This window comes from Euprymna scolopes, chromosome 9 (genome assembly GCF_053919585.1).
Source record: "Euprymna scolopes isolate OS-2025 chromosome 9, ASM5391958v1, whole genome shotgun sequence".
Taxonomy (NCBI): Eukaryota; Metazoa; Mollusca; class Cephalopoda; order Sepiida; family Sepiolidae; genus Euprymna; species Euprymna scolopes.
The window spans coordinates 141511629-141534350 of record NC_136490.1 but is presented as its reverse complement, the minus strand read 5'-3'; the positions used below and the strand labels follow the sequence as shown (position 1 = coordinate 141534350).

Below are 22722 nucleotides of genomic sequence, written 5' to 3'. Positions count from 1 at the left end.
TATATAATATATATATAATGTATATATATAATATGTATATATATATAATATGTATATATATAATATGTATATATATATAATATGTATATATAATATGAATATATAATATGTATATATATAATATGTATATATATATAATATGTATATATATATACAATGTATATATACAATGTATATATATATACACTGCATATATATAATGTATATATAATGTGTATATATATAATGTGTATATATATATAATGTATATATATATAATGTATATATATAATGTATATATATATAATGTATATATATAATGTGTATATATAATGTATATATATAATGTGTTTATATAATATATATATATATAATGTATATATAATGCATATGTGTATATATAATGTATATATATATAATGTATATATATATAAGGTATATATATAATGTATATAGATAGATATATATATAATGTATATATATAATGTGTATATATAATGTATATAGATAGATATATATATATATAATGTATATATATATAATGTATATATATAATGTGTATATAATGTATATAGATATATATAATGTATAATGCATATGTATAATGTATACAGATATATATATATATAATGTATATAGATATAGATATATATATAATGTATATATATATAATGTATATATATGATGTATATATAATGTATATATATAATGTATATATATAATGTGTGTATATAATGTATATATGTATAATGTATATATAATGTATATATATATATATATAATGTATATATAATGTATATATATAATGTATATATATAATGTATATATATATATAATGTATATATAATGTATATATATATATATAATGTATATATAATGTATATATATATAATGTATAATGTATATATATATAATGTATAATGTATATATATATATATACATACACGCACATACACATATGCACTCCCCCAACTCACACACAAAGGTCGTTCCAAAAGGATTGAATTCTTTTTTTTTAACTAAAATAAAATTGAAGAGCATCGAAGACAGGAGTAGTACCAATAAAACAAGCAATCTTTTGTGCTTCAGAGTTTATTTTTCTACATAGTCACCATTATCATCAATGCACATTTGCCAGCAATGGGGAGGTGGTGTTCGGATTCCGGACACACTCTGGACATGAGCGTCCAGAGCGCGCTTTGTCACTCACATCTCTGTCGCCACTTTGAAATCGACGAACTTATCTTCTAACTGTGCTGACCTCAACGGCATCGATTGCGTACAGTTTCAGCAGGCGCTAGCGTTCACTGTTTTTTTTTTTTGTTTTTTTTTTTTGCATGGCGGAATTCAATGACGCATCTCTGCTTCTGACGCACATCCAAGATAAGCGTCGCTTGCTTATAGTCTTACATCGTCAATATCTGGAACTGAGAGATGAAATTTTTAGGACATGAATGCATAAGTTCAGTTACTAGAGCAATGCCATTTGCAATCCCCTCTGATTCATTATGCGAAATATAAAAATATGAGGCATTGTTTTTGGAACGCCCTCCGTATAATAAAAAATATGGTACGCCGCTTTGACTTGTTATTTTTACGTGCCATGAACCTTTTCTAGTATAAGCTTTCCTCTCCACCCTATTTTCTGTTTCTCTCATGAGACGTAGCGCGTCACCCTTTGTTCTCCCGTTATTTTCATAGCAGGTGCATAACTGAGCTTCTATTTATGCTCTCCTACATGTAAAACATTCACAGTAGACAGTCGTCTAATTACAACAACTGAAAACAATTCTTTTCATTATATATTAGGTTGAAAAGAAAGTTCTTACAGAATCTTTAATATTAATTTCAAAGGATATATTTTCAAATAAAATTTCGTTATAATACCTTTACTTCATACGCCATTTTCAAGAACGCTTTTCGCTCTATCTAATTGTCTAAATTGCAATTGTTTTACAATAATTATATTTTTTCAGAACGTTGAATACGAGATGGAAAAAAAGCAAATTCGTACAATTTTATTATTTCAATTCAAGCTAGGCAGAAAAGCTGTTGAAACAGCTAACGATATCAACGAAGCGTTTGGACCAGGAACTACTATTGAACACACAACACAATAATGGTTTAAGAAATTTGGAAACGGCGACGAGAGCCTTGAAGATAATGAGCATAGTAGTCGTCAACTGGATGTTGACAACGATCAATTAGGGGCCTTAGTCGAAGCCAATCCACGCACAATTGTTCGAGAACTTGCTTTTGAATTAGATGTAACATATACGCCGATTTCAAACTACTTGAGAGAAAGACAAAACACTTGATAAATGGCTGCCTTACGAATTAAACGACAACCAAATGAAACACCTTTATGAAGTCTCATCTTCCCTTTGTTATGTAATGGATGGCTGGGACCATCCGATACATAACTGTGAAAATAAAAAAAAAACTTCTTAAAAAAATAAAAGATTTGAAAGGTGGACATCGAATAATCGATTGTCCACCAGTCGAAGCGGCAAAAATAATTACGTCGTAAACAGAAATCGGACGACGATGTTTTTGTTTACAAAAGTAAATGTTTGTGGGGAGACGCATTTTTGGCTGAAACGTGACATTCCTTACACTGCAATGTAAGATCGGAATGTCATATGAAGCTGGTACGAGTTTGCGACGCACGTGTATAAACAAATTCAGTAGTCGGTCAGCTGAAGAGAAATGGGTTACAGTGTCTCTGGGTCAGATGCAGCAATGCATTTGTCAACAAAAACTAAAAAACGTGACCAGGAAATGCGTGATCCATTATCGATAACAGAGTTGATCGACCAGTGGCATGGAAAATTACCGAGCAAAAACTCATGCCAATATAAGGAGGTGATTTTTGGAGTCCGGTAGAGAAAGGCGAGAAGAAGGAGAAGAAAGTTGTCGAGATCATAACGTCTTTCCTCCCCCCCTCTCCATCACTGAATGACAGAGAAGTAAGCCGCACCGTTAAAACTGTGAACTGTTAAAAATCTTTATGTACAGAATGAGAAAAATATTTCTAACACAAAATATATTTTTATACAAAAAGCCAGCGTGTCTTACGTCTTAATTGGGGTGCTGAGTTACGTCTGATTTTTGTGTGCATGTTAATTTTGTTTCAGCCGGCAACGTTGTTATGACAAGCGGTTGACAGCTGACGGCAAGTAAGAGAAAAAAATGCACGGTCAAGGGGGAAATAACTCTGCTGTCCTCGCCGTTTCCATGACAACCAAAGTCCTAAACAAACTAGACGATCAATAAAAGTCGGCTGCTAGGTTTTGTTGTAGCGGGGAACTTACTAACTACGACCGTTCCCAACCTGGGGTTCTGCGCAACGTAACACCTTCATTTATGCAACAAGAATGATCCATTTCTCGACCCGTTTGTGACATGATAGAAAGTGGGGTTTTTATGACAGCCGGCAACGCTCAGCTTTATAGTTAGACGCCGACGAAGTTTCACGACACGGTGAAGAAGTACTATCAGCAAATGGATGAGATGTATCAGAAACCTCGACAGCAACACCTAGTATTAATCAGCAGAAAAGGCCCAATTCTTCTCCACGACAATACCCGACTGAACATTGCTAAACCGTTCCTGCAGAAGTTGAACAAATTGGACTACGAAACTCTGTCTCACCTGCCATACTCTCCAGACCTCTCACCTACCGACTACCCCTTTTTCAAGCATCTCTACAACTTTCTGCATAAGAAATGCTTCAAAACCCTAAGCGGTATCAAAAACACCTTCAGTAACTTCATCGCCATCAGAACGCAAGATTTTTACGTTAATGGCATAAATGCACTTGTTTTGTGTTGGTAAAAGTGTGTTGATTCTGATGGTGCTTATTTCGATCAATAAATTTTTGTTTGAACTGAGATATGTTCATTTGAATTTAAAAGTTAAAAACCGCAAGAACTTTATTGTCAACCTGATATCTATACCAAAAACTAAAACGTAAATTTCACTAGCAAAGTTTCTTTTATAAAACTGCCCGTTTATGGAACACAATGATGCGGGGCTACTTTCCATCTGACTATAACAGGGCCGTTTTCTAGTTTAACGTGAACAAGTGCCTGTTAAGCCACCCTGTTAAATAAATAAACAATACCCAAGTTTCACCAGTACCGATAATCATGGTGTTGTCTCACTGACCACCTGACACTCATTAACCCTTAACCTCAAGTAGGCTTCGGGCCTTGATAAGCGGTGACTAATAAAAAAGATCTGCACTTTGATATTTGATTTACATCTCTTATTGCAATCAAAACGGTTCAAGAGCAAGGAAAACACTTCACCTAAATTGCTTTAAAAAGTTTGGACTTTTGGTTTCTTTTCAAATATTATGCCATTCACCGCCTTGTATTTTTGTAAACAGTTTTCCGGGTTCATATCCATTTTGGCCTTTATGCAGAAAGAGCGTTCAATAATTAATGCCCTTATTCACTTTTAGTTGGGATTTTGCATGTGTAGTGACTTATTTAAACTAATTGTAGTTTTTGATTTACAAGTGTTTAAACTAAGTCAGGTGTGAAATGGAGCCCACTGAGTGTCACACAATGATTCGATTTGTATCTGCATACCACTGCAGACTTTAAATGAAATGCAAGAAACGCCCCATCATTGTAAAATACTCGCATTGTGAATTCAAACATGACCGGAAATCTGTGAAAACAGCTCCCAGACTTGGCCGCCCCTTCGGTCATTAATGAGGCATCTGTTAGTTAATTTGAATTTGCTATTTCGGAAGATCGACGCGTGACTATTCGCCAAATAACCCATGAGGTCAAGATTAGTTCAGGATCTGTGGAAACCGTCATTTATAACTATTTGCAAATGCATAAGGTGTCTGCTAGATGAAGTCACTGGTTGCTGATACATTTCCAGAAATAAAAACGTGCCGAGTGCTCAATGAGTTTGGAGATATGCCAATAAGATGAGTCAAAGATTTTCAAACTTCTTATTACTACACATAATGGAACCTGTGTCTATTACTATGATCCAAAGTTCAGTTAATGCCGTGAAAGCATTTGGATTCACCACCTCCAGAGAAAGCAAAGGTGCAGCCCTCCGTTAGCAAAGTCATGCTCATTGTCTTCTGGGACCAGGATGGAGAAGTGATGGCAGATTTTCTAGCAAAGAGTACTACAATTATATGAGCCTATTATGCTTCGCTTTTAGAGAGACTAGGGCAAGCTATCAAAATTCAAGAGGCGGGGCAAGGCAACGTTCCAGTTCACAATATGTAGCGAGATCAGAAGTATGAACCTCCTGACCTTGTACCCTTTGACTTTCGCCTCTTCTCAGCAATGAAGTTGTTTTTGAAAGGAAAACATTTTCCAGATCATGCAGCCTTGATTTTCGAAGTCGCATTTTGGTTAGAGGACCAATCTTAGGTGTTCTACAAAAACTGTCTCTAGAGCTGCTTTAAACGATGAGAGAAATGCATAACTTTAAGTGGGTCATATATATACAGAACTAGCCTGATGCCCGGCGTTGCCCGGGTGTTTGTAGGTGAGTGTTGAAAAAAAAAAGGTGTAGTAGGCAGGCAGGCTGGAACTCGTGACGCGTGAGCGGAAAAGAAAGTAGAAGTGTGTGTGTAAAGGTGTTGGTTGAGCAAATAAATAAATAAATAAATAATAATAATAATAATAATAATAATAATAATAAATTACGAGCGCAAAAAAAAAAAAAAAACGTGGTAGTAGACAGGCAGGCTTGAACCCGTACCGCGAAGTAGGAAAAAAAGTGAAAAAAAAAAAAAACTGACGCGTTAGCTGTTGCACCCATCGCCAAACCGGAAGTGATGTAGGTTTAAATTAAGGCTAGACAATCGAAAAGAGGCGATGACTTTCGAAAATATTGTTGAAAAAAGCGACCCCTCCCCGTAGAAAAGTGTTCAGTTGAGGGTGAAGGAATAAATGTTTCTGGTAAATTTTTCGATATTTTTCGTCCGAAAGGGCGAGCTTCAAACTGATATCGATTTTGTGAAATGGTACCGATCTCGCGAAAATCATTCGACTCTGTCGAAAGTTTTAGGCAGACATACATACATGTATACATTTAAACAGACAGGTGAGATTTATATTATAGAAGACAAATAATTGTGCCAATAATAATATTAATTGTTACTGAGAAGCGTGTCAGTGGCATTACTTATCGAACACCCCTGATAGTTACTTCTAATCATGTTGTTTTGTGCGCTTGTTAGTAGTGATTCTATTACTGCTTACAAATGTTCTTTTGTCGCTATGTCCATATATATGTATTCATGCGTTATTTCTTTGGTCAGTTTTATAAATCGTCCATGTATCTGCTTCTTTTTGTCCCCCGCGTCGCTACCCTCCATATTGTTTATCTTGGCGGTGCTTTTCGTGACAGTAATCAATAATAATGTCTGTACTTTACCAGATTTATTTTCTTTGTGTTTTATGTTATATTATTTACACACTCGTCAATACTTACCAGTCATCTTCTTATTTTTATTAATTTTAATTGTCGGTTTTAGAAAGAGTTTGTTATGTATGATCATTAGTTTCCTAGTTCCTTATTCTCTCTATGCATACTGAATAGTCGATTGTAACCTAAACGATATTTCTGTCTTTTGCACGTTCTCTTTTTTTACACTGATCTTTTCTGTTGTCCAGTTCATGAAGGGTCCGGAGTTTCTTACTTGGTATACTGTCCAAGTTTTCTGCTATATAATTTTGTTGCTAAGATCTTTCTTCTTCTTAGGTATTATTTTTTTCAATTCTCTTTCAGGTTTCTAGGTTTGATGGTGTCTGCTTCTAAGATACATAGTTTTTTTTTACATAGGCATCACCACTTATCAAGGCTAAGAGGCCACTCGAGGATAAGGGTTAAAGAGTGTACAGTTGTAATTGGACAATATAGTAATCGTTAGTAATGGAGATTCGGTAAATTTGTTAACTTATATGGAACGGCTCATCAAAAACTTGTTTATGTTAGACTTGAAGACAACCATATTGTGGTCAGCTGGAAAGCAGAAAAACGGAAAACAATTCCATAGGTGTGCAGTTCTAAGAAAGAAGCTTTGCTCATGGAATCTACGCTTAGTTTTAGGCACAGATAAAGAGTGGGAGAACTAGTGATAGTGTTTTCTGCTAGACGGATGTTTCTTGTGAAAGTTTGGCGAGGGGGGACCATAGAATGGAGCTCAGCCGAGCACCTGCCATGAAAATAACGATAAAGAAGAGACAAACTCGCAACATCTCTTCTGTGAGAAAGAGGTTGCAGGGAAGAGAAAAGGACATCCACACAAGGCTACGAAGTCTATTTTGAACTCTATCAAGGCAGGATAAGTCCTTTCTAGCAGCCCCTGTCCAGATGTGGCAACAGTACTGCATCCTTGGCTCTTATATAGATAGAGAATTGCATCAGCAGTGAGATATCTACTGGATCGATAGAAGGATCCGACCATTTTTCCAGCGGCCTTGGCAACGGATTTAATGTATGTGTTCCATTTAAGATCAGGAGTAAAAGTCAAGCCCAGAAGTTTGTCAAAACATGAGGCCTCCTCAAGACGAGAGCCATTCATTTCAATTGATGCCAGATGGGGATCAGAGCGTTGATGATGTAAAGATAAAAGCTTGGTTTTGAATTAAAAGTAACAAGCTACCTCTTTCCCCATTGTACCACTTATTCAAGATCAGAGGAGAGAGAATCAGAGAGAACTTGGTCGTTTACGGTCTTAGATTAGAACATTCACCAAGTGCTTTCATCATATCGCGATCATTCAAGTTTTCTTTTATCTCAATCAGTGCACATTTTTCTATTCCGAACTGGTTAAATAGCCGCCCCTTTCTTTCTTTCTCTTTCACGACCTCTCTCTCATATTTTCATCCTATCATTCTCTTTCTCTCATAAATCAATTTTGTGAATTGCAGATGTAATACTTTTCTAATAATATGTTTTGTTGTTGTTATTTATAAAGTATAATATGGGTGCCTGAAAAAACAGAACAGTTTAAGGTATCGGAATCGATATAAACACCAGAAAAAAAATGCTAATTTCCGATGAAAAAAAAAAGACTCCTAGAATTAAATTTCTTTTAAATATTTACCATTGTTCGTACCAATTATAATATGATGAATATTTATTGATTTCAAATTACATAACTAAAATCTATAGATCACCCCCACAGGCAGATGTACTTTTACGTTTGTGAACTATTTTCATATTTTACATTTTTGACAGCAATACAAAAATTACAAAAAACAACTATAGCTAAATATTCAAAGATTTAAAAAGAATCGAACTCAGTCATAATGTCAGAATCGAGAATATAGAACAGAATCGGCAATTTTCTTGAACTAGCTAAAAAATATTGGAATCGTCCCATCACTAAGTGGTACTCAATAACTTCTAGTACAAAAAACTACATATTCTCAATTTGCAATTTCTGACACAAACTAAAATAATCCTGATTGATATTTTTTAACATTAATCATGCATACACAAAATCGGGGATGTTGTCACTCTCACGTTAACGTTTATTACCAATGCCACCAGTACACTTGAAAGATATTCTCGTATTAATATAAAAGTGTAGTAAGACCTACCTTCGTTCGCACCGTTTACCACGGTTAAAAGTAGAACAACGACATTTTTTCCCATAACATCTTCCGCCGTTGAAACAACTGTGTTGGCATCCAACTGTAAATAAACAAGCGGAAACATTTATTATTAAATCCTGCTTTGAATATCACGTGTTCATATCGCATCATTACATTATATCATTACATATATTTCATATATCATCACATACATCTCATATACCATGACACATATATCTCATATATCATCACATATCTCATATATCATCACACATCTCATATATCATCACATATCTCATATATCATCACATATCTCATATATCATAACATATATCTCATATATCATAACATATATCTCATATATCATCACATATATCTCATATATCATAACATATATCTCATATATCATAACATATATCTCATATATCATAACATATATCTCATATATAATCATATATATCTCATATATCATCATATATCTCATATCATCACATATCTCATATATCATCACATATCTCATATATCATCACATATCTCATATATCATCACATATCTCATATATCATCACATATATCTCGTATATAATCACATATATCTCATCTATCATCACATATATCTCGTATATCATCACATATATCTCGGATATCATCACATATATCTTATATATCATCACATATATCATATATCTAACATATCTCATATATTTAACATATCTCATATATCATCACATACATCTAATATATCATCACACATATCTCATATATCGTCACACATTTCATATATCATCGCAAATATCTCATATATCATCACATATATATCATCACATATATCTCATATATCATCACACATCTCATATATCATCACTAGGGCTATGACAAAAGAATATTCTTTTTCTTACGTTTTGACTCTCGCGTATATATCCGTTATATATATAACAGTCAATCAACCGAGAACCGCATCACTCTATATAAAACCATATACCATATCAATGGATATACACTCGAGGGTCAAAACAATGGAAAAAATATGCTGTTGTCCTAGTCCTAATCATCACATATCTCATATATCATCACATATATCTCATATCGTCCCACATCTCATATATCATCACATATATCTCCTATTTCGTCATATACTTCTCATATGTCATCACAAATCTCTCATATATCATTGTATATCTCTCATATCATCTCACATTTCTCATATCGAATATCTCATATCTTATTACATATCTTTTATATCCAAGCTCATATCTCTTATATCTCATGTCACACATCTTATCTCTCATGTTTAATTTAATTTCTCGTCCTATATATATCATCTTCCTCCACTCTCTTTCCTTAATAGAAAACTGGACGACACATTGAGCAGAAAATGCTTTTCATTTTCTTCAGTTTACCGCATTCCCAAACGTTTCTCCTGAAAATGAATAAACAGTCATTCTTAGATACGTCTACACATTTCTATTAACGGCTCTGTTCGTCAATAGCATCTTTCGCTTTAGTTTGAAATAGCACTCTTATTGCGAAACATGCCGAATGGTTACGTCGTATTCCACCTGCGTCGAAGCATGACCATAAGAAACCCCCGTCTCTCGACCGGTCTGTCACACAATTAAATTTGAAAAGGTATTTTCAGCAATAAGCGCGCAATTTTAATAGACGTATCTTAAGAATACCGCTTTTTGTTTTGGTTTTTGTATTTATTTATTTATTTATTTATGCCCGCTGGACTTTTTTCTCTTTCTGTCAAGCCGTTCATCAAAGCGTGGCAGGCGACTTGTCAGATTAGGCTGGCTATCAGGTCATCCGTGAATAATTATGCCAACCGTGGGAAAAAGATGAATTCACTTTCAGCTGATTGTCACTTATTACAAATGACCACGAATCGTTTTTTTAGTTTTATAGGCATTGATCGAACGAACCCGACACAAGTTGCGTACAGGTGTGAATGCTGCACAGTTATAATACGTGCTAGTTTGCAATGAAAAGAATAAGAAGAAGAAGACTTAGAAAAAAGATTGGCATTTTTAATCGATTTTCATCGAGAAAAAGTTCGCTAAGAGGCCAAAATTGAAAATTTGGTACGTGTAGGGCGGTCAGATTTTTATCTGTTTGTCAACTGTTTCACGAATGCGCATGCACGAATCATTGCCATGGCAGATTCCTTATGTTATGTTAATGTTTGAAAACACTTTTTAATGTGTGTCAAGCTGACCTAATGGTTATCGTACTTGACTTACTGTCTTTAGGTTTTGGTTTCGATCTCAGCTCGAGTATTTTTATTTTTTATTTTTTTACAAGAAGTTAACTGTTTAGAAAAACACATAATAGTCGCATGCACATGTCACAGTTTTTTCCGTTTTTTTTTGTTTGTTTTTTTATTATTTTTTTTTTTTTTTTAAGAAATCTAACGTTATGTTTAATACCTACAGTATTTATGTTTATAATGAATAAGAATTCTGCATTAATGAAAATATAATATTTATGCGTATTTTACGACTGGGCAACGTCGGGCTGTTTGCTAGTTAAAGATAAAGTTATCAAAACGGCAATGAAGTGTTAAAGGAAAAAAGTTTCTATTGTTTTAATTTTCGATTGAGTTAGCCTGATTTTACTTACGTAGTTGTTTAGGTTTTTGACAGGATGGTGAGTTTCCTTTGCAAAGGCAAAGATTCCGCGACACACATTGACGTTGCTTTGAACACGGTGGTTGGCAGCGGACTGTAAAAAATAAACAATTAATAACTAGATTGCATAACGAAACGATGTTCATAAATGATTATTCATTTTAAATGTAAAATAAAAAGCAATTGGATTACTATTATCATATTTGAGTTGGTGAGTCTCTGTTCCAATTGATGTTTTTTATATTGTTATTATGTACCCATTAATGTGAGTGTGTAGGCATGTATGTATAAATGTACGTAATGTTCTTTCATGTTCATACTATGCATCAATGCCTTGTGTGTGTATGTATGTGTGCTTATGTGTGTATATATGTGCGTGTGTATGCGTATATATGTGTGTGTGTATGCGTATATGTGTATGTGGGTGTGTATGTGCGTGTGTATGTGTGGTTATGTGTGTGTGTGTGGATATATGTTTGTATGTGTATGTGTATGTGAATGTGTCGTGCGTGGATGTGTGTGCGTGAATATGTGCGTGTGTGGATGTGTGTTTAAATTCATAGAATAATCATTTCGATAGACAAATCAAATATCGACGCATGCGAGTAAACACGTAATAAACATCCATAACGTTTGTTACAATTTCAAATATAACTTTATAACAGTTTTCAAATACACTTGTGATCGTGGTCGTAATGTCAAGTTCTCTCGCTCTCAAGAACAACCTTTCTATTTTGTTCACTACATGTTTGAATGCTCGTCGCTCTCTTTGACTATCTAATTCGATTTCCGTTGCTATATTCACTTTTTTCTTTGGTCCCTTTCGACTAGACAATTGCGTTATCTTTGACGCTTGAAATTGGGCCAATGTTTGACATTATCTATTTTTATCGTTTTAAATACTTAACTTGTATCTATTTGTTTTTAAAACTGTTTATACATTTATATATTATATTTATTTCTCAAGCTTAGTAGTGTAACTTACATATTTATCTAGTTGATCTTCCTGGTTCTCGATATTGTAGGCCCCCAATTTATTAAAATAGAGAGTAGAAACGTATCTGCGAATTGATTGGGCCCACCCGTTCTTGTTGTCTGCATCCTTACTCTTACAGGCGTGATGTTGCTAGTCCCAGTCTTTTCTATAAAGACTATTGTGGCATGATTTCTTCCGAATTATCTGATGTATTAATTGGTTCCTTTGTTCAAGCTCGTTTGATATCTGGGTCTAATGGTCTCTGTTAATTCGCTGTTTTGGTACCTCATTGTAATGTTGCTTTCTATTCCAGCAGCTTCTTTTAAAGAACTGCGGATTTGTGGATCTCTCTTCCTACTGACTGTTTTCTTCCTACTTATAACCTTTTTAAGACTAAGATTAATAAGCATCTTCTGTCGTTACAATAATCATCTTTCGTTTTTGCTAGCTCTGTACGTTAAGTAGCTTCATGCCTTGTCTGGAGGAATTTCAATAAAAATCCAAGTACAAAAATGCACAAGTTTGCAAAGAGCAACACGCAAAATCATTTTAAACTTTGGAAAATTTACATAAAACCCACTTGGAATTTGCATTATTGGAATGTGCATTTAAATAAACTTTCTTGTAAAGATAACCAACTTGAAATTTAGGAGGCAATCGGTGTGAAGGAGGAGGAGTGTTATATTTTACAACCTCGTCCCCTTAATTAATTTGGCCTACCAACAATCTTAAAATGGAGCCACGGTGTTTGTGGGTCATTTATTCTAAACACACGAGGGGTCACAGATCATGTGACCTCGTGGCGATCGAACATTGGTCAATTTATCCAATGGGGTGTTGATATAAAAAGTGTGAATCTTTTTGTTCTTGTCTGTCTTTTGGGGCTGATTGATGAGAAAGCAACATTTTACATCTTTCTCCCCCCTCTCTCTTTCTATCTATCTATCTGTCTGTTTGTTTGTTTGTCTATCTATCTATCTAGCTATTTTTAGAGCGTAGTCACTGAAGTGACAACATTTGTTTGCCTACTCTTCCTGCTTTTGTTCAGACTGGCTTCTAGAAATGCACTGATTTTCTTGCCACCAGACAAATTATGTAAGCATATATATCTAATATATAAAAGGCTATATGTCCGACTGTCTGCCTGTCTTCTTATTTTCAAATTCTATATCTTCCGAAACTAAAAGTCACAGAGCTGCAATAGGGGCCTCAAATGATTGGATTTTTTATTGACTGTTTTTTATGGGTCTTTAACTGGTTAAAATAGTTTTCATGGGTCAAAAATGGGTCCAAATTGAAAAAATTGTTTTGCATTTTATATATGCATCATAGTTTATTTTTTATCAGTCCATATGCGTAACACGTTGGTACAGTGGTGACGTCACCAGCTTTGAATGCTGCAGTTTTGCTTTCTGTTTCGATTCCAGTTAATGGCGTCAAATATTTTTTTCTTTTGAAATCACGACTCTATAATAATATATACGAAATTTGAACAAATTAAAATTGTGTGTGTGTGTGTGTGTGTGTGTGTGTGTGTGTGTGTGTGTGTGTGTGTGTGTGTGTGTGTGTGTGTATTTATTTCGCGCAGAGTCATAAAAATTTCCAGGTGGGTATCTGGTGGCGCATTCATTCACTGGGAGAGATATACCCCAGTCTTAGTTAGGACATGCATCTAAGAGAAGGTAACTCTGATGTAATAACCTGCGTTGTACTGTATACTTTGTCTTGTGGCAGGCATCTGCACCCACAAGGATTATAAATAATAGCAAAAAGTGTGGTTGGTTCTACGTAAAGCTTTCACAACTATAAACAAATCGTCTGTGTTGATTTCCGAATAACTTAGTTGTTGTGTCGGAAGCTCATGCGTCGAAATCGGCGGGAGAGTCTATCACACACACATATCTATATATATATATATATATATATATATATATATATATATATATATATATATATATATATATAAAAATTCAGATTCCTGCCTGTTCGTTTGTTTGTTCACAATTTGATTAATATATACAAAAGGTCAATTACTTTAATACTTCATTTATTTCTGTATATAGTATGGTTCTTTTAAAATATATGAATACGAGGTTACCTCATTTGCGTATATATTAAGGAAAATCGATTTTATTAAATAGCTGCATGTTAATTTAAGTTTCTAGCGAGAGAGTTATTTTAAGTGTTCTATTTAAGATTGTTATTTCATCAACTTTAAATAATAATTATATTGATAATATATTTAATTTAATTTAATTGGAATTATTATTTCCGATATCATTTTTTTAGAAACAGTAGTTATATCCCCTGACGATTTGTTTTATACGTTCGGAAGTTAGAAAGAAAAACATTTTCCCAACATAAAATAATTTGCAAATCGCAATAAGTTTCTAGCGTGAAAAATTAATTTCGTGTAGACAGAAAGATGATTTGTTTTTTTTTTAAATAGTAATAAATAAATAAATAAATAAATAAATAAGACACTTACGAATAAAGGAAAAGATCTCATTTGTTTTTATTATTCTTGAAACGACTATACAGAATTTTTTAGCGTTCCGGGAATTGCTTCCCCCCCCCCCAAAAAAAGAGAACAAGTCGGTGACAAAAAAAAACAAAAAAAAACAGGCCAATAAAAGGAATTCCATTTTGTTCTAAAACTTTTCAAACGCGTGAATGTTTATAACGTTATTATTTCTACAGTGGGCAAATTAGCTTTTCCCTTTATTCGCTTTTCAGGTTGGATTTTTTTTCGGTCGCCCCGGCACTCGCTGCTATTTTTATTTAAATAAAAGTTGTTTGGATTCATTTATTTTTTATCTTATTTATTTATTCATTTTGCGGAGGTGGGGTCCAGCGCACGAGCAACAAAAAGTGCTCAATATCTGGAGAATAGCTTCTTCTCTTTGTATCCATTCTGCCGAAATCTCTGGTGGAGAGATTATCAGGTACTTCTTGGTGGGGGGGGGCGTTTACATTTACATGTTTTTATCCGTTCTTTTATTTTTGAATTTTTTGTGGGGGTATCGACGTTGCCCACGATGAAAACGATTAATATCCTTAGTATACCAGTTTTTTTTCCAAACAGAACTTCATGTCGACCCAGGCATCGCCGAGTACTCATGCTAGTATATATATATATATATATATATATATATATATATATATATATATATATTAGTAAGTAACTTATAAAAATATATATGGCAATTTTATAACATACTACCTAGGTCTACCTATATATTGAGCACTGTTGAAGTAAATACTGAAAATTTACGCATAAAAATATATTTTCGTACATTAATTTATGTTATTATATATATATATATATATATATATATATATATATATATATATATATATACACACATACATACGTATATGCGTGGCTCAGAGGCTGAGGAATGAGGGTGGAGGGTTGTATACTTGAGTTTCGATTCCAGATGATGCCACAAGTCTATATATATATATATATATATATATATATATATATATATATATATACTTCAGAATAAAATTATCTAACAATCAACTGGTATGGAAACCTGTGATTATAAGTACCATCCCACCTAGATAAAAATTGCTCGGTATACAAGATAGAGCAAGTAAATCAAATTTTAGTCATTCAATAAATTTAAAAATTTATGACGTAAAATATTTAAATTTCATATCAAAAGATTTTTATTATTCTATGTAAGACAAAGAAAACATTTGAAATATTGTAACTCCTACATTAAATTTATTGAATGACAAACATTTGAGGTATATAAGGTTTGATATCACTACTATAATATAAATTAGGTTCAATGCAATAATCGACAGAGAATTGTCTTTATAATAATAAATACGTAATCTGCACGAATTAAAATCTCGTATTTGAGCGTATTTTACGACCAGACAGAGTCCGGCAGCATGCTAGTATATTTTTAAAACTTACTACCTAGCTCTACTCACATATTGAGCACTGTTTAAGTAAATACTGGAAATAGATGCATTAAATTTTGTGTAGATATATGAAATAATGTAATATGTGTGCGTGTGGGGGTTATGTAGGGAGTTGGCATATTAAGGGTTTAGCTGCACGTGTCACTGCCTCTTCATATTTGCTCCTCTTTACCGGGCGCCTCCTTGTAAGCAAGTTTATTTTCTCTCACCTCTACGTTTCCATCCACTTGGTCTGATAAAAGTTCCTTCCATCATCACCACTTGATGCGCCTGATATCTTGTAGCTATAAATCAAAGGCTCCTTCACGAGAGAGAGAGGGAAGTGAGGGGTGGGGTGAGTCAGCTGCACTCAGATAACACCAGGAGCCGTTCCTCGTAACCCCCTCCTCTCTCTCTCTCTCTCTCTCTCTCTCTCTCTCTCTCTCTCTCTCACGCACACACACACACTTCGGTTGCTGCACTTTTTAATTCAAGAGCGAAAAGCCACACAGACGAAAAACTCCTCCACTTAATATTCGGAAGCGTTTCTCAAGTGGGCTGCATCTTCGTCTACTAGAACATAAACCACGCATAACAGGGTTCCTCGATAAGGGAACAACGCCGCTGGAAGTTGAAAGGTGAAGAGATATAAACGCAGTGGACTTGATAAAAGACGATAAAAATATGTAATAACACCGTCTCAATATATATATATATATATATATATATATATATATATATATATATATATATATATATATATATATATATATATATATATATATAATAGCAAAAGTACCAATCGTTGACTGGGTTCAAAACCAGCCTACAGAAAATGATGGACTCTGATTTATGAGAGATTATGAAAAGGAAGGGTTGTAAAGAGATAATTTCGAATTTAGGGGTATCAAAACCAAAGACAAAATATGATGAAAGTAAAAATAAAATAGATAAACCCCATAGTTTATTATACCATACCTGTTCACACTGAAACACTTATCACAATATTCTGTGGATCTATATTAAAAACCTTGTTAAACTTTGTGACATATTTCCATTCTATGGAGTTCAGGCGCGAACGAACATCCCATAATTTTATTATACCATATTTCTTCAAACTGAAACATAATTATCAAAGTATACTTACGCAGATAGATATGAATAGTCTTTATTAAAGTTTGTGCCTATTTCCATTCTATGGAGGTCAGGTGCGAACGCAGACCCCATAATTTTATTATACCATCCCTATTTAAGTTAAAATATACTTATCAAAGTATTATTATGTACATCTATATCAAAAATACTCGTAAACGTTTTTTTTTTAATTTTTAATCTTTTTATTTCCATACTTTGTGGACCCCACAATTTTAATGAATCATCATTATGCCAGATCAAACATACCCATTTCTGTGTCTCAAAACATCTTCTATCATTATATGTGAGCAGTTTTCTATAATAGTCAACCATATAGAAGCCTATTCGTGACCAGACACACACACAGACGTTCAGCTTTATATTATATATATATATATATATATATATATATATATATATATATATATATATATATATATATATATATATTTATTTCTCCTTATGTGTCTGTCTGTTTGTTTTTCTGTCCCTTCAACTTTTTCTCAGAAACTATTGAGTCGATCTGGATGAAATTTTGTATGAGCCTTTGTTATAATAAGGTGTAGCAAACTAAGTATTATGTTGTCTGTTCGATGCACAATTAGACAGTAATAGGAATTAATTACCACAATATCACATCTACACGAGAAGTCTTCCCAGAAACTACTGGGCTGATCGTATAGTACGTACCCCACTGATATAGAAATGAGTATTTTAAGCCAAATTGATTATCAAATATGGTTAAATGTATATTATTTTATTTATTTATATACTTATATATTTTTTTCTTTAAATCCTTTGAGATGAGGTTTCATTATTTGTGTATTCAATTTTCACTGTTATCCTCATCTTCATAGTTGTTGTTTCGCCATATTTTGGCCTTTCAGGGTCCATGGCGTAGTAGATAGACGCGTTGAGTGTCTACGGTTTCAGGTGAGCATTGTCTAAAGATAACGGTTTCAATCCTACCCAAAGCAGACTAGAGGATTAGTTGGCCAAAAACGTGGTGATGCAAGAACTATGGAAGACAGTAATTACTGTGAATATCGTCACAAGACTCGGCATTTCTATCCCGTCGCAGTTAACCGCCTGAAGAAGGCCAGAAGTTTAGTTGGCCGAAATGTGGTGAAACGCAAAATTGAATTTGAGCTCATTTTTGCATTAAATACTAAGTAGTATCCTTATAAATCCCTAACTGTGTATCAAACAGATACCATATTGCTTAGTTCACTGCACTTTATTATAACAAATGTCCATACAAAATTTTAGCCTAAGCGGCCCAGTGAAGCGTACAGGCTGAGAGACAGACAGACAAATATATAAATATGCATGTAGGCATGCGTATACGCACAAACTAGCACATCCATTGTTCGCTTATGTGCGTGCGTGTATGTGGCATTCCCTCTTTTATCTGTACAAGAAAAATCACACGTTACTTTTTGTCTACATGAGGAAAATAACTCACCATCGGTTGTTTCCCTTTAACCGCTTTTAGACGAATGTATACATCGCGATTACGCACATACACATACGATCATAACACTCATAGATGAACAATTATAAGCTGCAGTAGTAACTAATAAAAAGGACATTCATATAAAGAAAAAATATGATCATTTAAGACAGTATTTAAGACTTATCTAATTTACAGCCTTACTCTGGAAACTGGCCAAACAACTATGCGAATCGGCTCGGTTGCCGGACTGACGCTTGGATCCAACTTCCGGCAACCGACTCAATAATAATAATAAAAAAAATGTAAACCCTGTCTGAGAGTTGTTTATGTTTCCTTTTCTCTCCTGACAAAGAGATATATTCTCGAAAATTTTTGGAAATTCACACGTATACTATTTTGTAGAGACACTGTTAGTAAATAAATATATAGAATTGGAAATTATTGAAATTACTTCATACTGTCATCATTCTTTACTACACAGACAAACAGTATTGTAATAGCCCTCAAACACAGCCCTTGCACATTACGCACAATGCTTCAAGCAAACTACAAAATCCTCTTCATATATAAATATGTGTGTGTGTGTGTGTGTGTGTGTGTGTGTGTGTGTGTGTTGAAAGTTATGGAGATAATATTCCAAATTGATGGAAAAATAGAAAAAGGAATAATAAATTTCGAAACTATTCTAAACCCATATAGTCATCATCATCATCATCATCATCATCATCATCATCATCATCATCATATCGTATGAATCTGAAGGTTGGCATTGATTTCTCCGATATTTTTCTAGTCAAAATAAATTCATAGAAAGACACCAGGTCCTTACAAGAGGGATCACGAAAAGTTTGGCGACATCCTGAATGAAAAATTTTTTTTTGTGGAATGAACTGGATTCAAACTTGGAACACCTATATCGTCATTCCGTATCGTTAAGCACTCGACTACCTTCATAATTAGTAAGTTTGAGGATAAAATTATTGCCCCAGACCTTATCCGAAGTATCATCTGGATTATTCAAACTACTGTTTTCATCTTGCCTGTTATTTTCACAACGTTTCGGTCGATGTAACCTCCGACATTCTTCAGATGTATCTTTTCGAACTGGGAATCTTTCTGTCGAACTCGGGAATCTGTACGGAATTTCAAATTGAAACCTTTATTCAATCCACGGCAGTAGCATGTCCTCGTTCTGTCAGCCATAACCGAGCAGAAGTCTTAAGTAATTCGCAATTGTATTCTTAATATCGCCCGAACTGGGGATTGAACCTTCAACCCCCGAAGAGTGCTACTTAGAACTGAAATTTACTTAGTACATAATTCGTTGCAGTGTTTTATATCTCATACTTATTGAGAGAACCCGAATTGCTGTCGTTGAATGGATTAATTGTTGCTGAAGTGATTGACAACTTAGTATATCGTAGATTCAAAACAACTTTCTCATTTTTTATTAGTCTGTGCTGAGCTGAATCAAACCAAACCCAGAATTTGAAATCAACGGGGTGGGCGTGATTTCCAACACACAAATCACGATACTGATAAAACGACCGAAACATTAAGGAAAATCCTAGTGTGCAGAAACCAGTAAACGAAACCAGATAAAAATAATAGATATTTTAAAAATCCATTTCAATCTGAAAAGATTAAAAAAAAAAAAGGGAATCCTAACTGGAGGTAGCGCATTAGGAAACTCCTTCAATTTTTTAGATTTTTGTGTCACGTGGTATTTTTTGTCACGTGGTATTTTGTGTCATGTAGTTACCTTGCTTATTTACAATATGGATAATCATCTCGGCCTTTATCCAAATTATTTAGTTTTTGTTTAGAAAACTGAAGAAAAAAGTGGTAGTAGGAAGGCAGGCTCGAACCCGTACCGCGACGGAGGAAAAGAACGGGAAAAAACGTGACGTCTATGCTTTTACGACCGCCATTTATATGTTGATAGCTCAAATTTTCGACCTAGACCAATTAAAAAGCTTTCCCTATCTCTAAATACCTTTTTATGTAAAATTTCAAATGTTTAGACAAGAAATTGTCTGAGTAATTTGATAGAGACCGCAGAGGTCAATTTTTTAAAAACATTGACCCCTATTATGACCCCTTAAAATTTACTGTTTTGGACTCAAATCAAGTTATTAAGTTAGATCCATATCAAAGGAACCTATATCTAAGATTTCAATTGTTTATACCCAACATTGGCGGAGTAGTTTGGTAGAGTTCTCAAAGGGCAAATCGTTGAATTTTGACCCCATAACAGCCAAATTTCTGTCCGAAAACTGATTACAAAGATTTTACCAAATCTCAGTAGCCTGTATATGAAATTTCGAGTCTGTAGATTGAAAATGTCTGTGCGTGTGTCTGTGTACATTTCCCTAACAAATAACTCTTTCAATTTTCGGTCTACAGACTCGAGATTTGACATAAGGGTTGTTGAGATTTGAGGAAATCTTTTTAATCAGTTTTCGGCCAGAAATTTGGCTGTCGAGGGGTCAAAGTTCAACGATTTTACCTTTGAAAACTCTACCAAACTCCTCCGCCAATTTTGAGTCTAAACACTTGAAATTTAAAATGTAGGTTACGTGGACATGGATCAAACTTTTTAATTTGATTAGAGCCCTAAAATATAAATAGTAAGGGGTCATATTAGGGGTCAAAATTTAAAAACATTTGACCTCTGCGGTCTCTACGAAATTCTGGTCTAAACATTTGAAATTTTACATAATGGACATTTAAAGATAGGTCAAGCTTTTAAATGGTTTGGGTCGATTTTTTGAACTGCCAAGGGGCCAAAGTTAAAAAGATTTGACCTTTGCAGTGTCTAGCAAACTACTCAGCTAACTTTGGGTCTAAACATTTTAAATTTATACATAACGGGTATTCAGACACGCGGCAATCAGTTTTGGGCTGAAAATTTGGCTTCCAATAGGTCCAAGTTGAAAGAGTTGATATTTGCAGATTCTACCAAATTTCTCCGCCAATTTTGGGTCTAAACACTTGAAATTTTAGATGTCGGTAACTTGGACATGGGTAAAACTTTTTCTTATTTTAACTTGAGACCAAAATATTAAATGTTAAGGGGTCAAAATTGAGGTCCAAGTTATAAAAAGTTTACCACTGCGGTGTCTATGAAATTACTCAGACAACTTTTGGTCTAAACATTTTAAATCTTATATAAAATGTATTCACACGTACGGCTAGTTATGAACAGTACATAGGGCCCGAGCAAAGCCGGGCTGAACTACTACTAGTATATATATATATATATATATATATATATATATATATATATATATATATATATATATATAGTTTTTATCTCACTACCATATATTAGGTTCAATATAATAATCGATAGATAATTGTCTCTATAATAATAAATACTTAATCTGCACTAATGAAAAAGCAAAGACTACTCGAGGTTAGGATTAATATATGAAAGATAACAGTTTACATTATACTTGAAAACATGTTATAATCAGCTGGGAAGTAGTTCCGCAGTGTTGTGTTCCATAGACGGGTAGTTCTAGGAAAGAAAATTGGCTCATGGGACTTACATTTAGTTTTAGGCATAAATAGATAAGAGAAGTCGTTGGTAGTTGTTGCGGTTAGACGAGTGTCTCTTTCGAATGTTATGTGGGGGGCATATTTTCATGCAAATAATTGATTACATGTCTGGATTCTATTCTTTTGAGGAAATAATATTTTCTTCCACTATAACATAAATTTTATTTGTGTGTGTATGTTTTTTTTTAATTGCAGGGGTATTTTGGCGGGAGGCTTCTCCAAAAAACGTCCACTTTAAACCCGACTATTGGGTCACATCACGCAGTGAGTGATGAAGATGATAGCAAATCAAGTCTCACTCTGTAATTAGCACCGTATACCCTGTACCCGTGTTTAAGAGAAATCAGCCCCTGTTATAAAACGGGCATAAATCTGCCAACGGATATAAACCGATAAGAACGCTTAATTAATTATATCAGTACGTAAAAAATGACATATCAGAACTGACACCGACGCCATTAAATGAATACAA

At 33.8% G+C, this 22722-nt stretch overlaps 1 protein-coding gene across 3 annotated transcripts in view; it reads right to left on the bottom strand.

Annotated features, from left to right (window-relative positions):
• LOC145284886 (uncharacterized) overlaps positions 1 to 22722 on the bottom strand; it is a 216488-nt gene that overhangs the window by 16486 nt on the left and 177280 nt on the right. For all 3 annotated transcript variants that reach the window (XM_080133956.1, XM_080133955.1, XM_080133957.1), the window contains exons 12-13: positions 11192 to 11293; positions 8577 to 8670 (exon numbers count right to left, since the gene is read on the bottom strand). In XM_080133956.1, coding sequence (XP_079990082.1) covers positions 8577 to 8670; positions 11192 to 11293 — 196 coding nt within the window. The remainder of the gene's footprint in view (positions 1 to 8576; positions 8671 to 11191; positions 11294 to 22722) is intronic.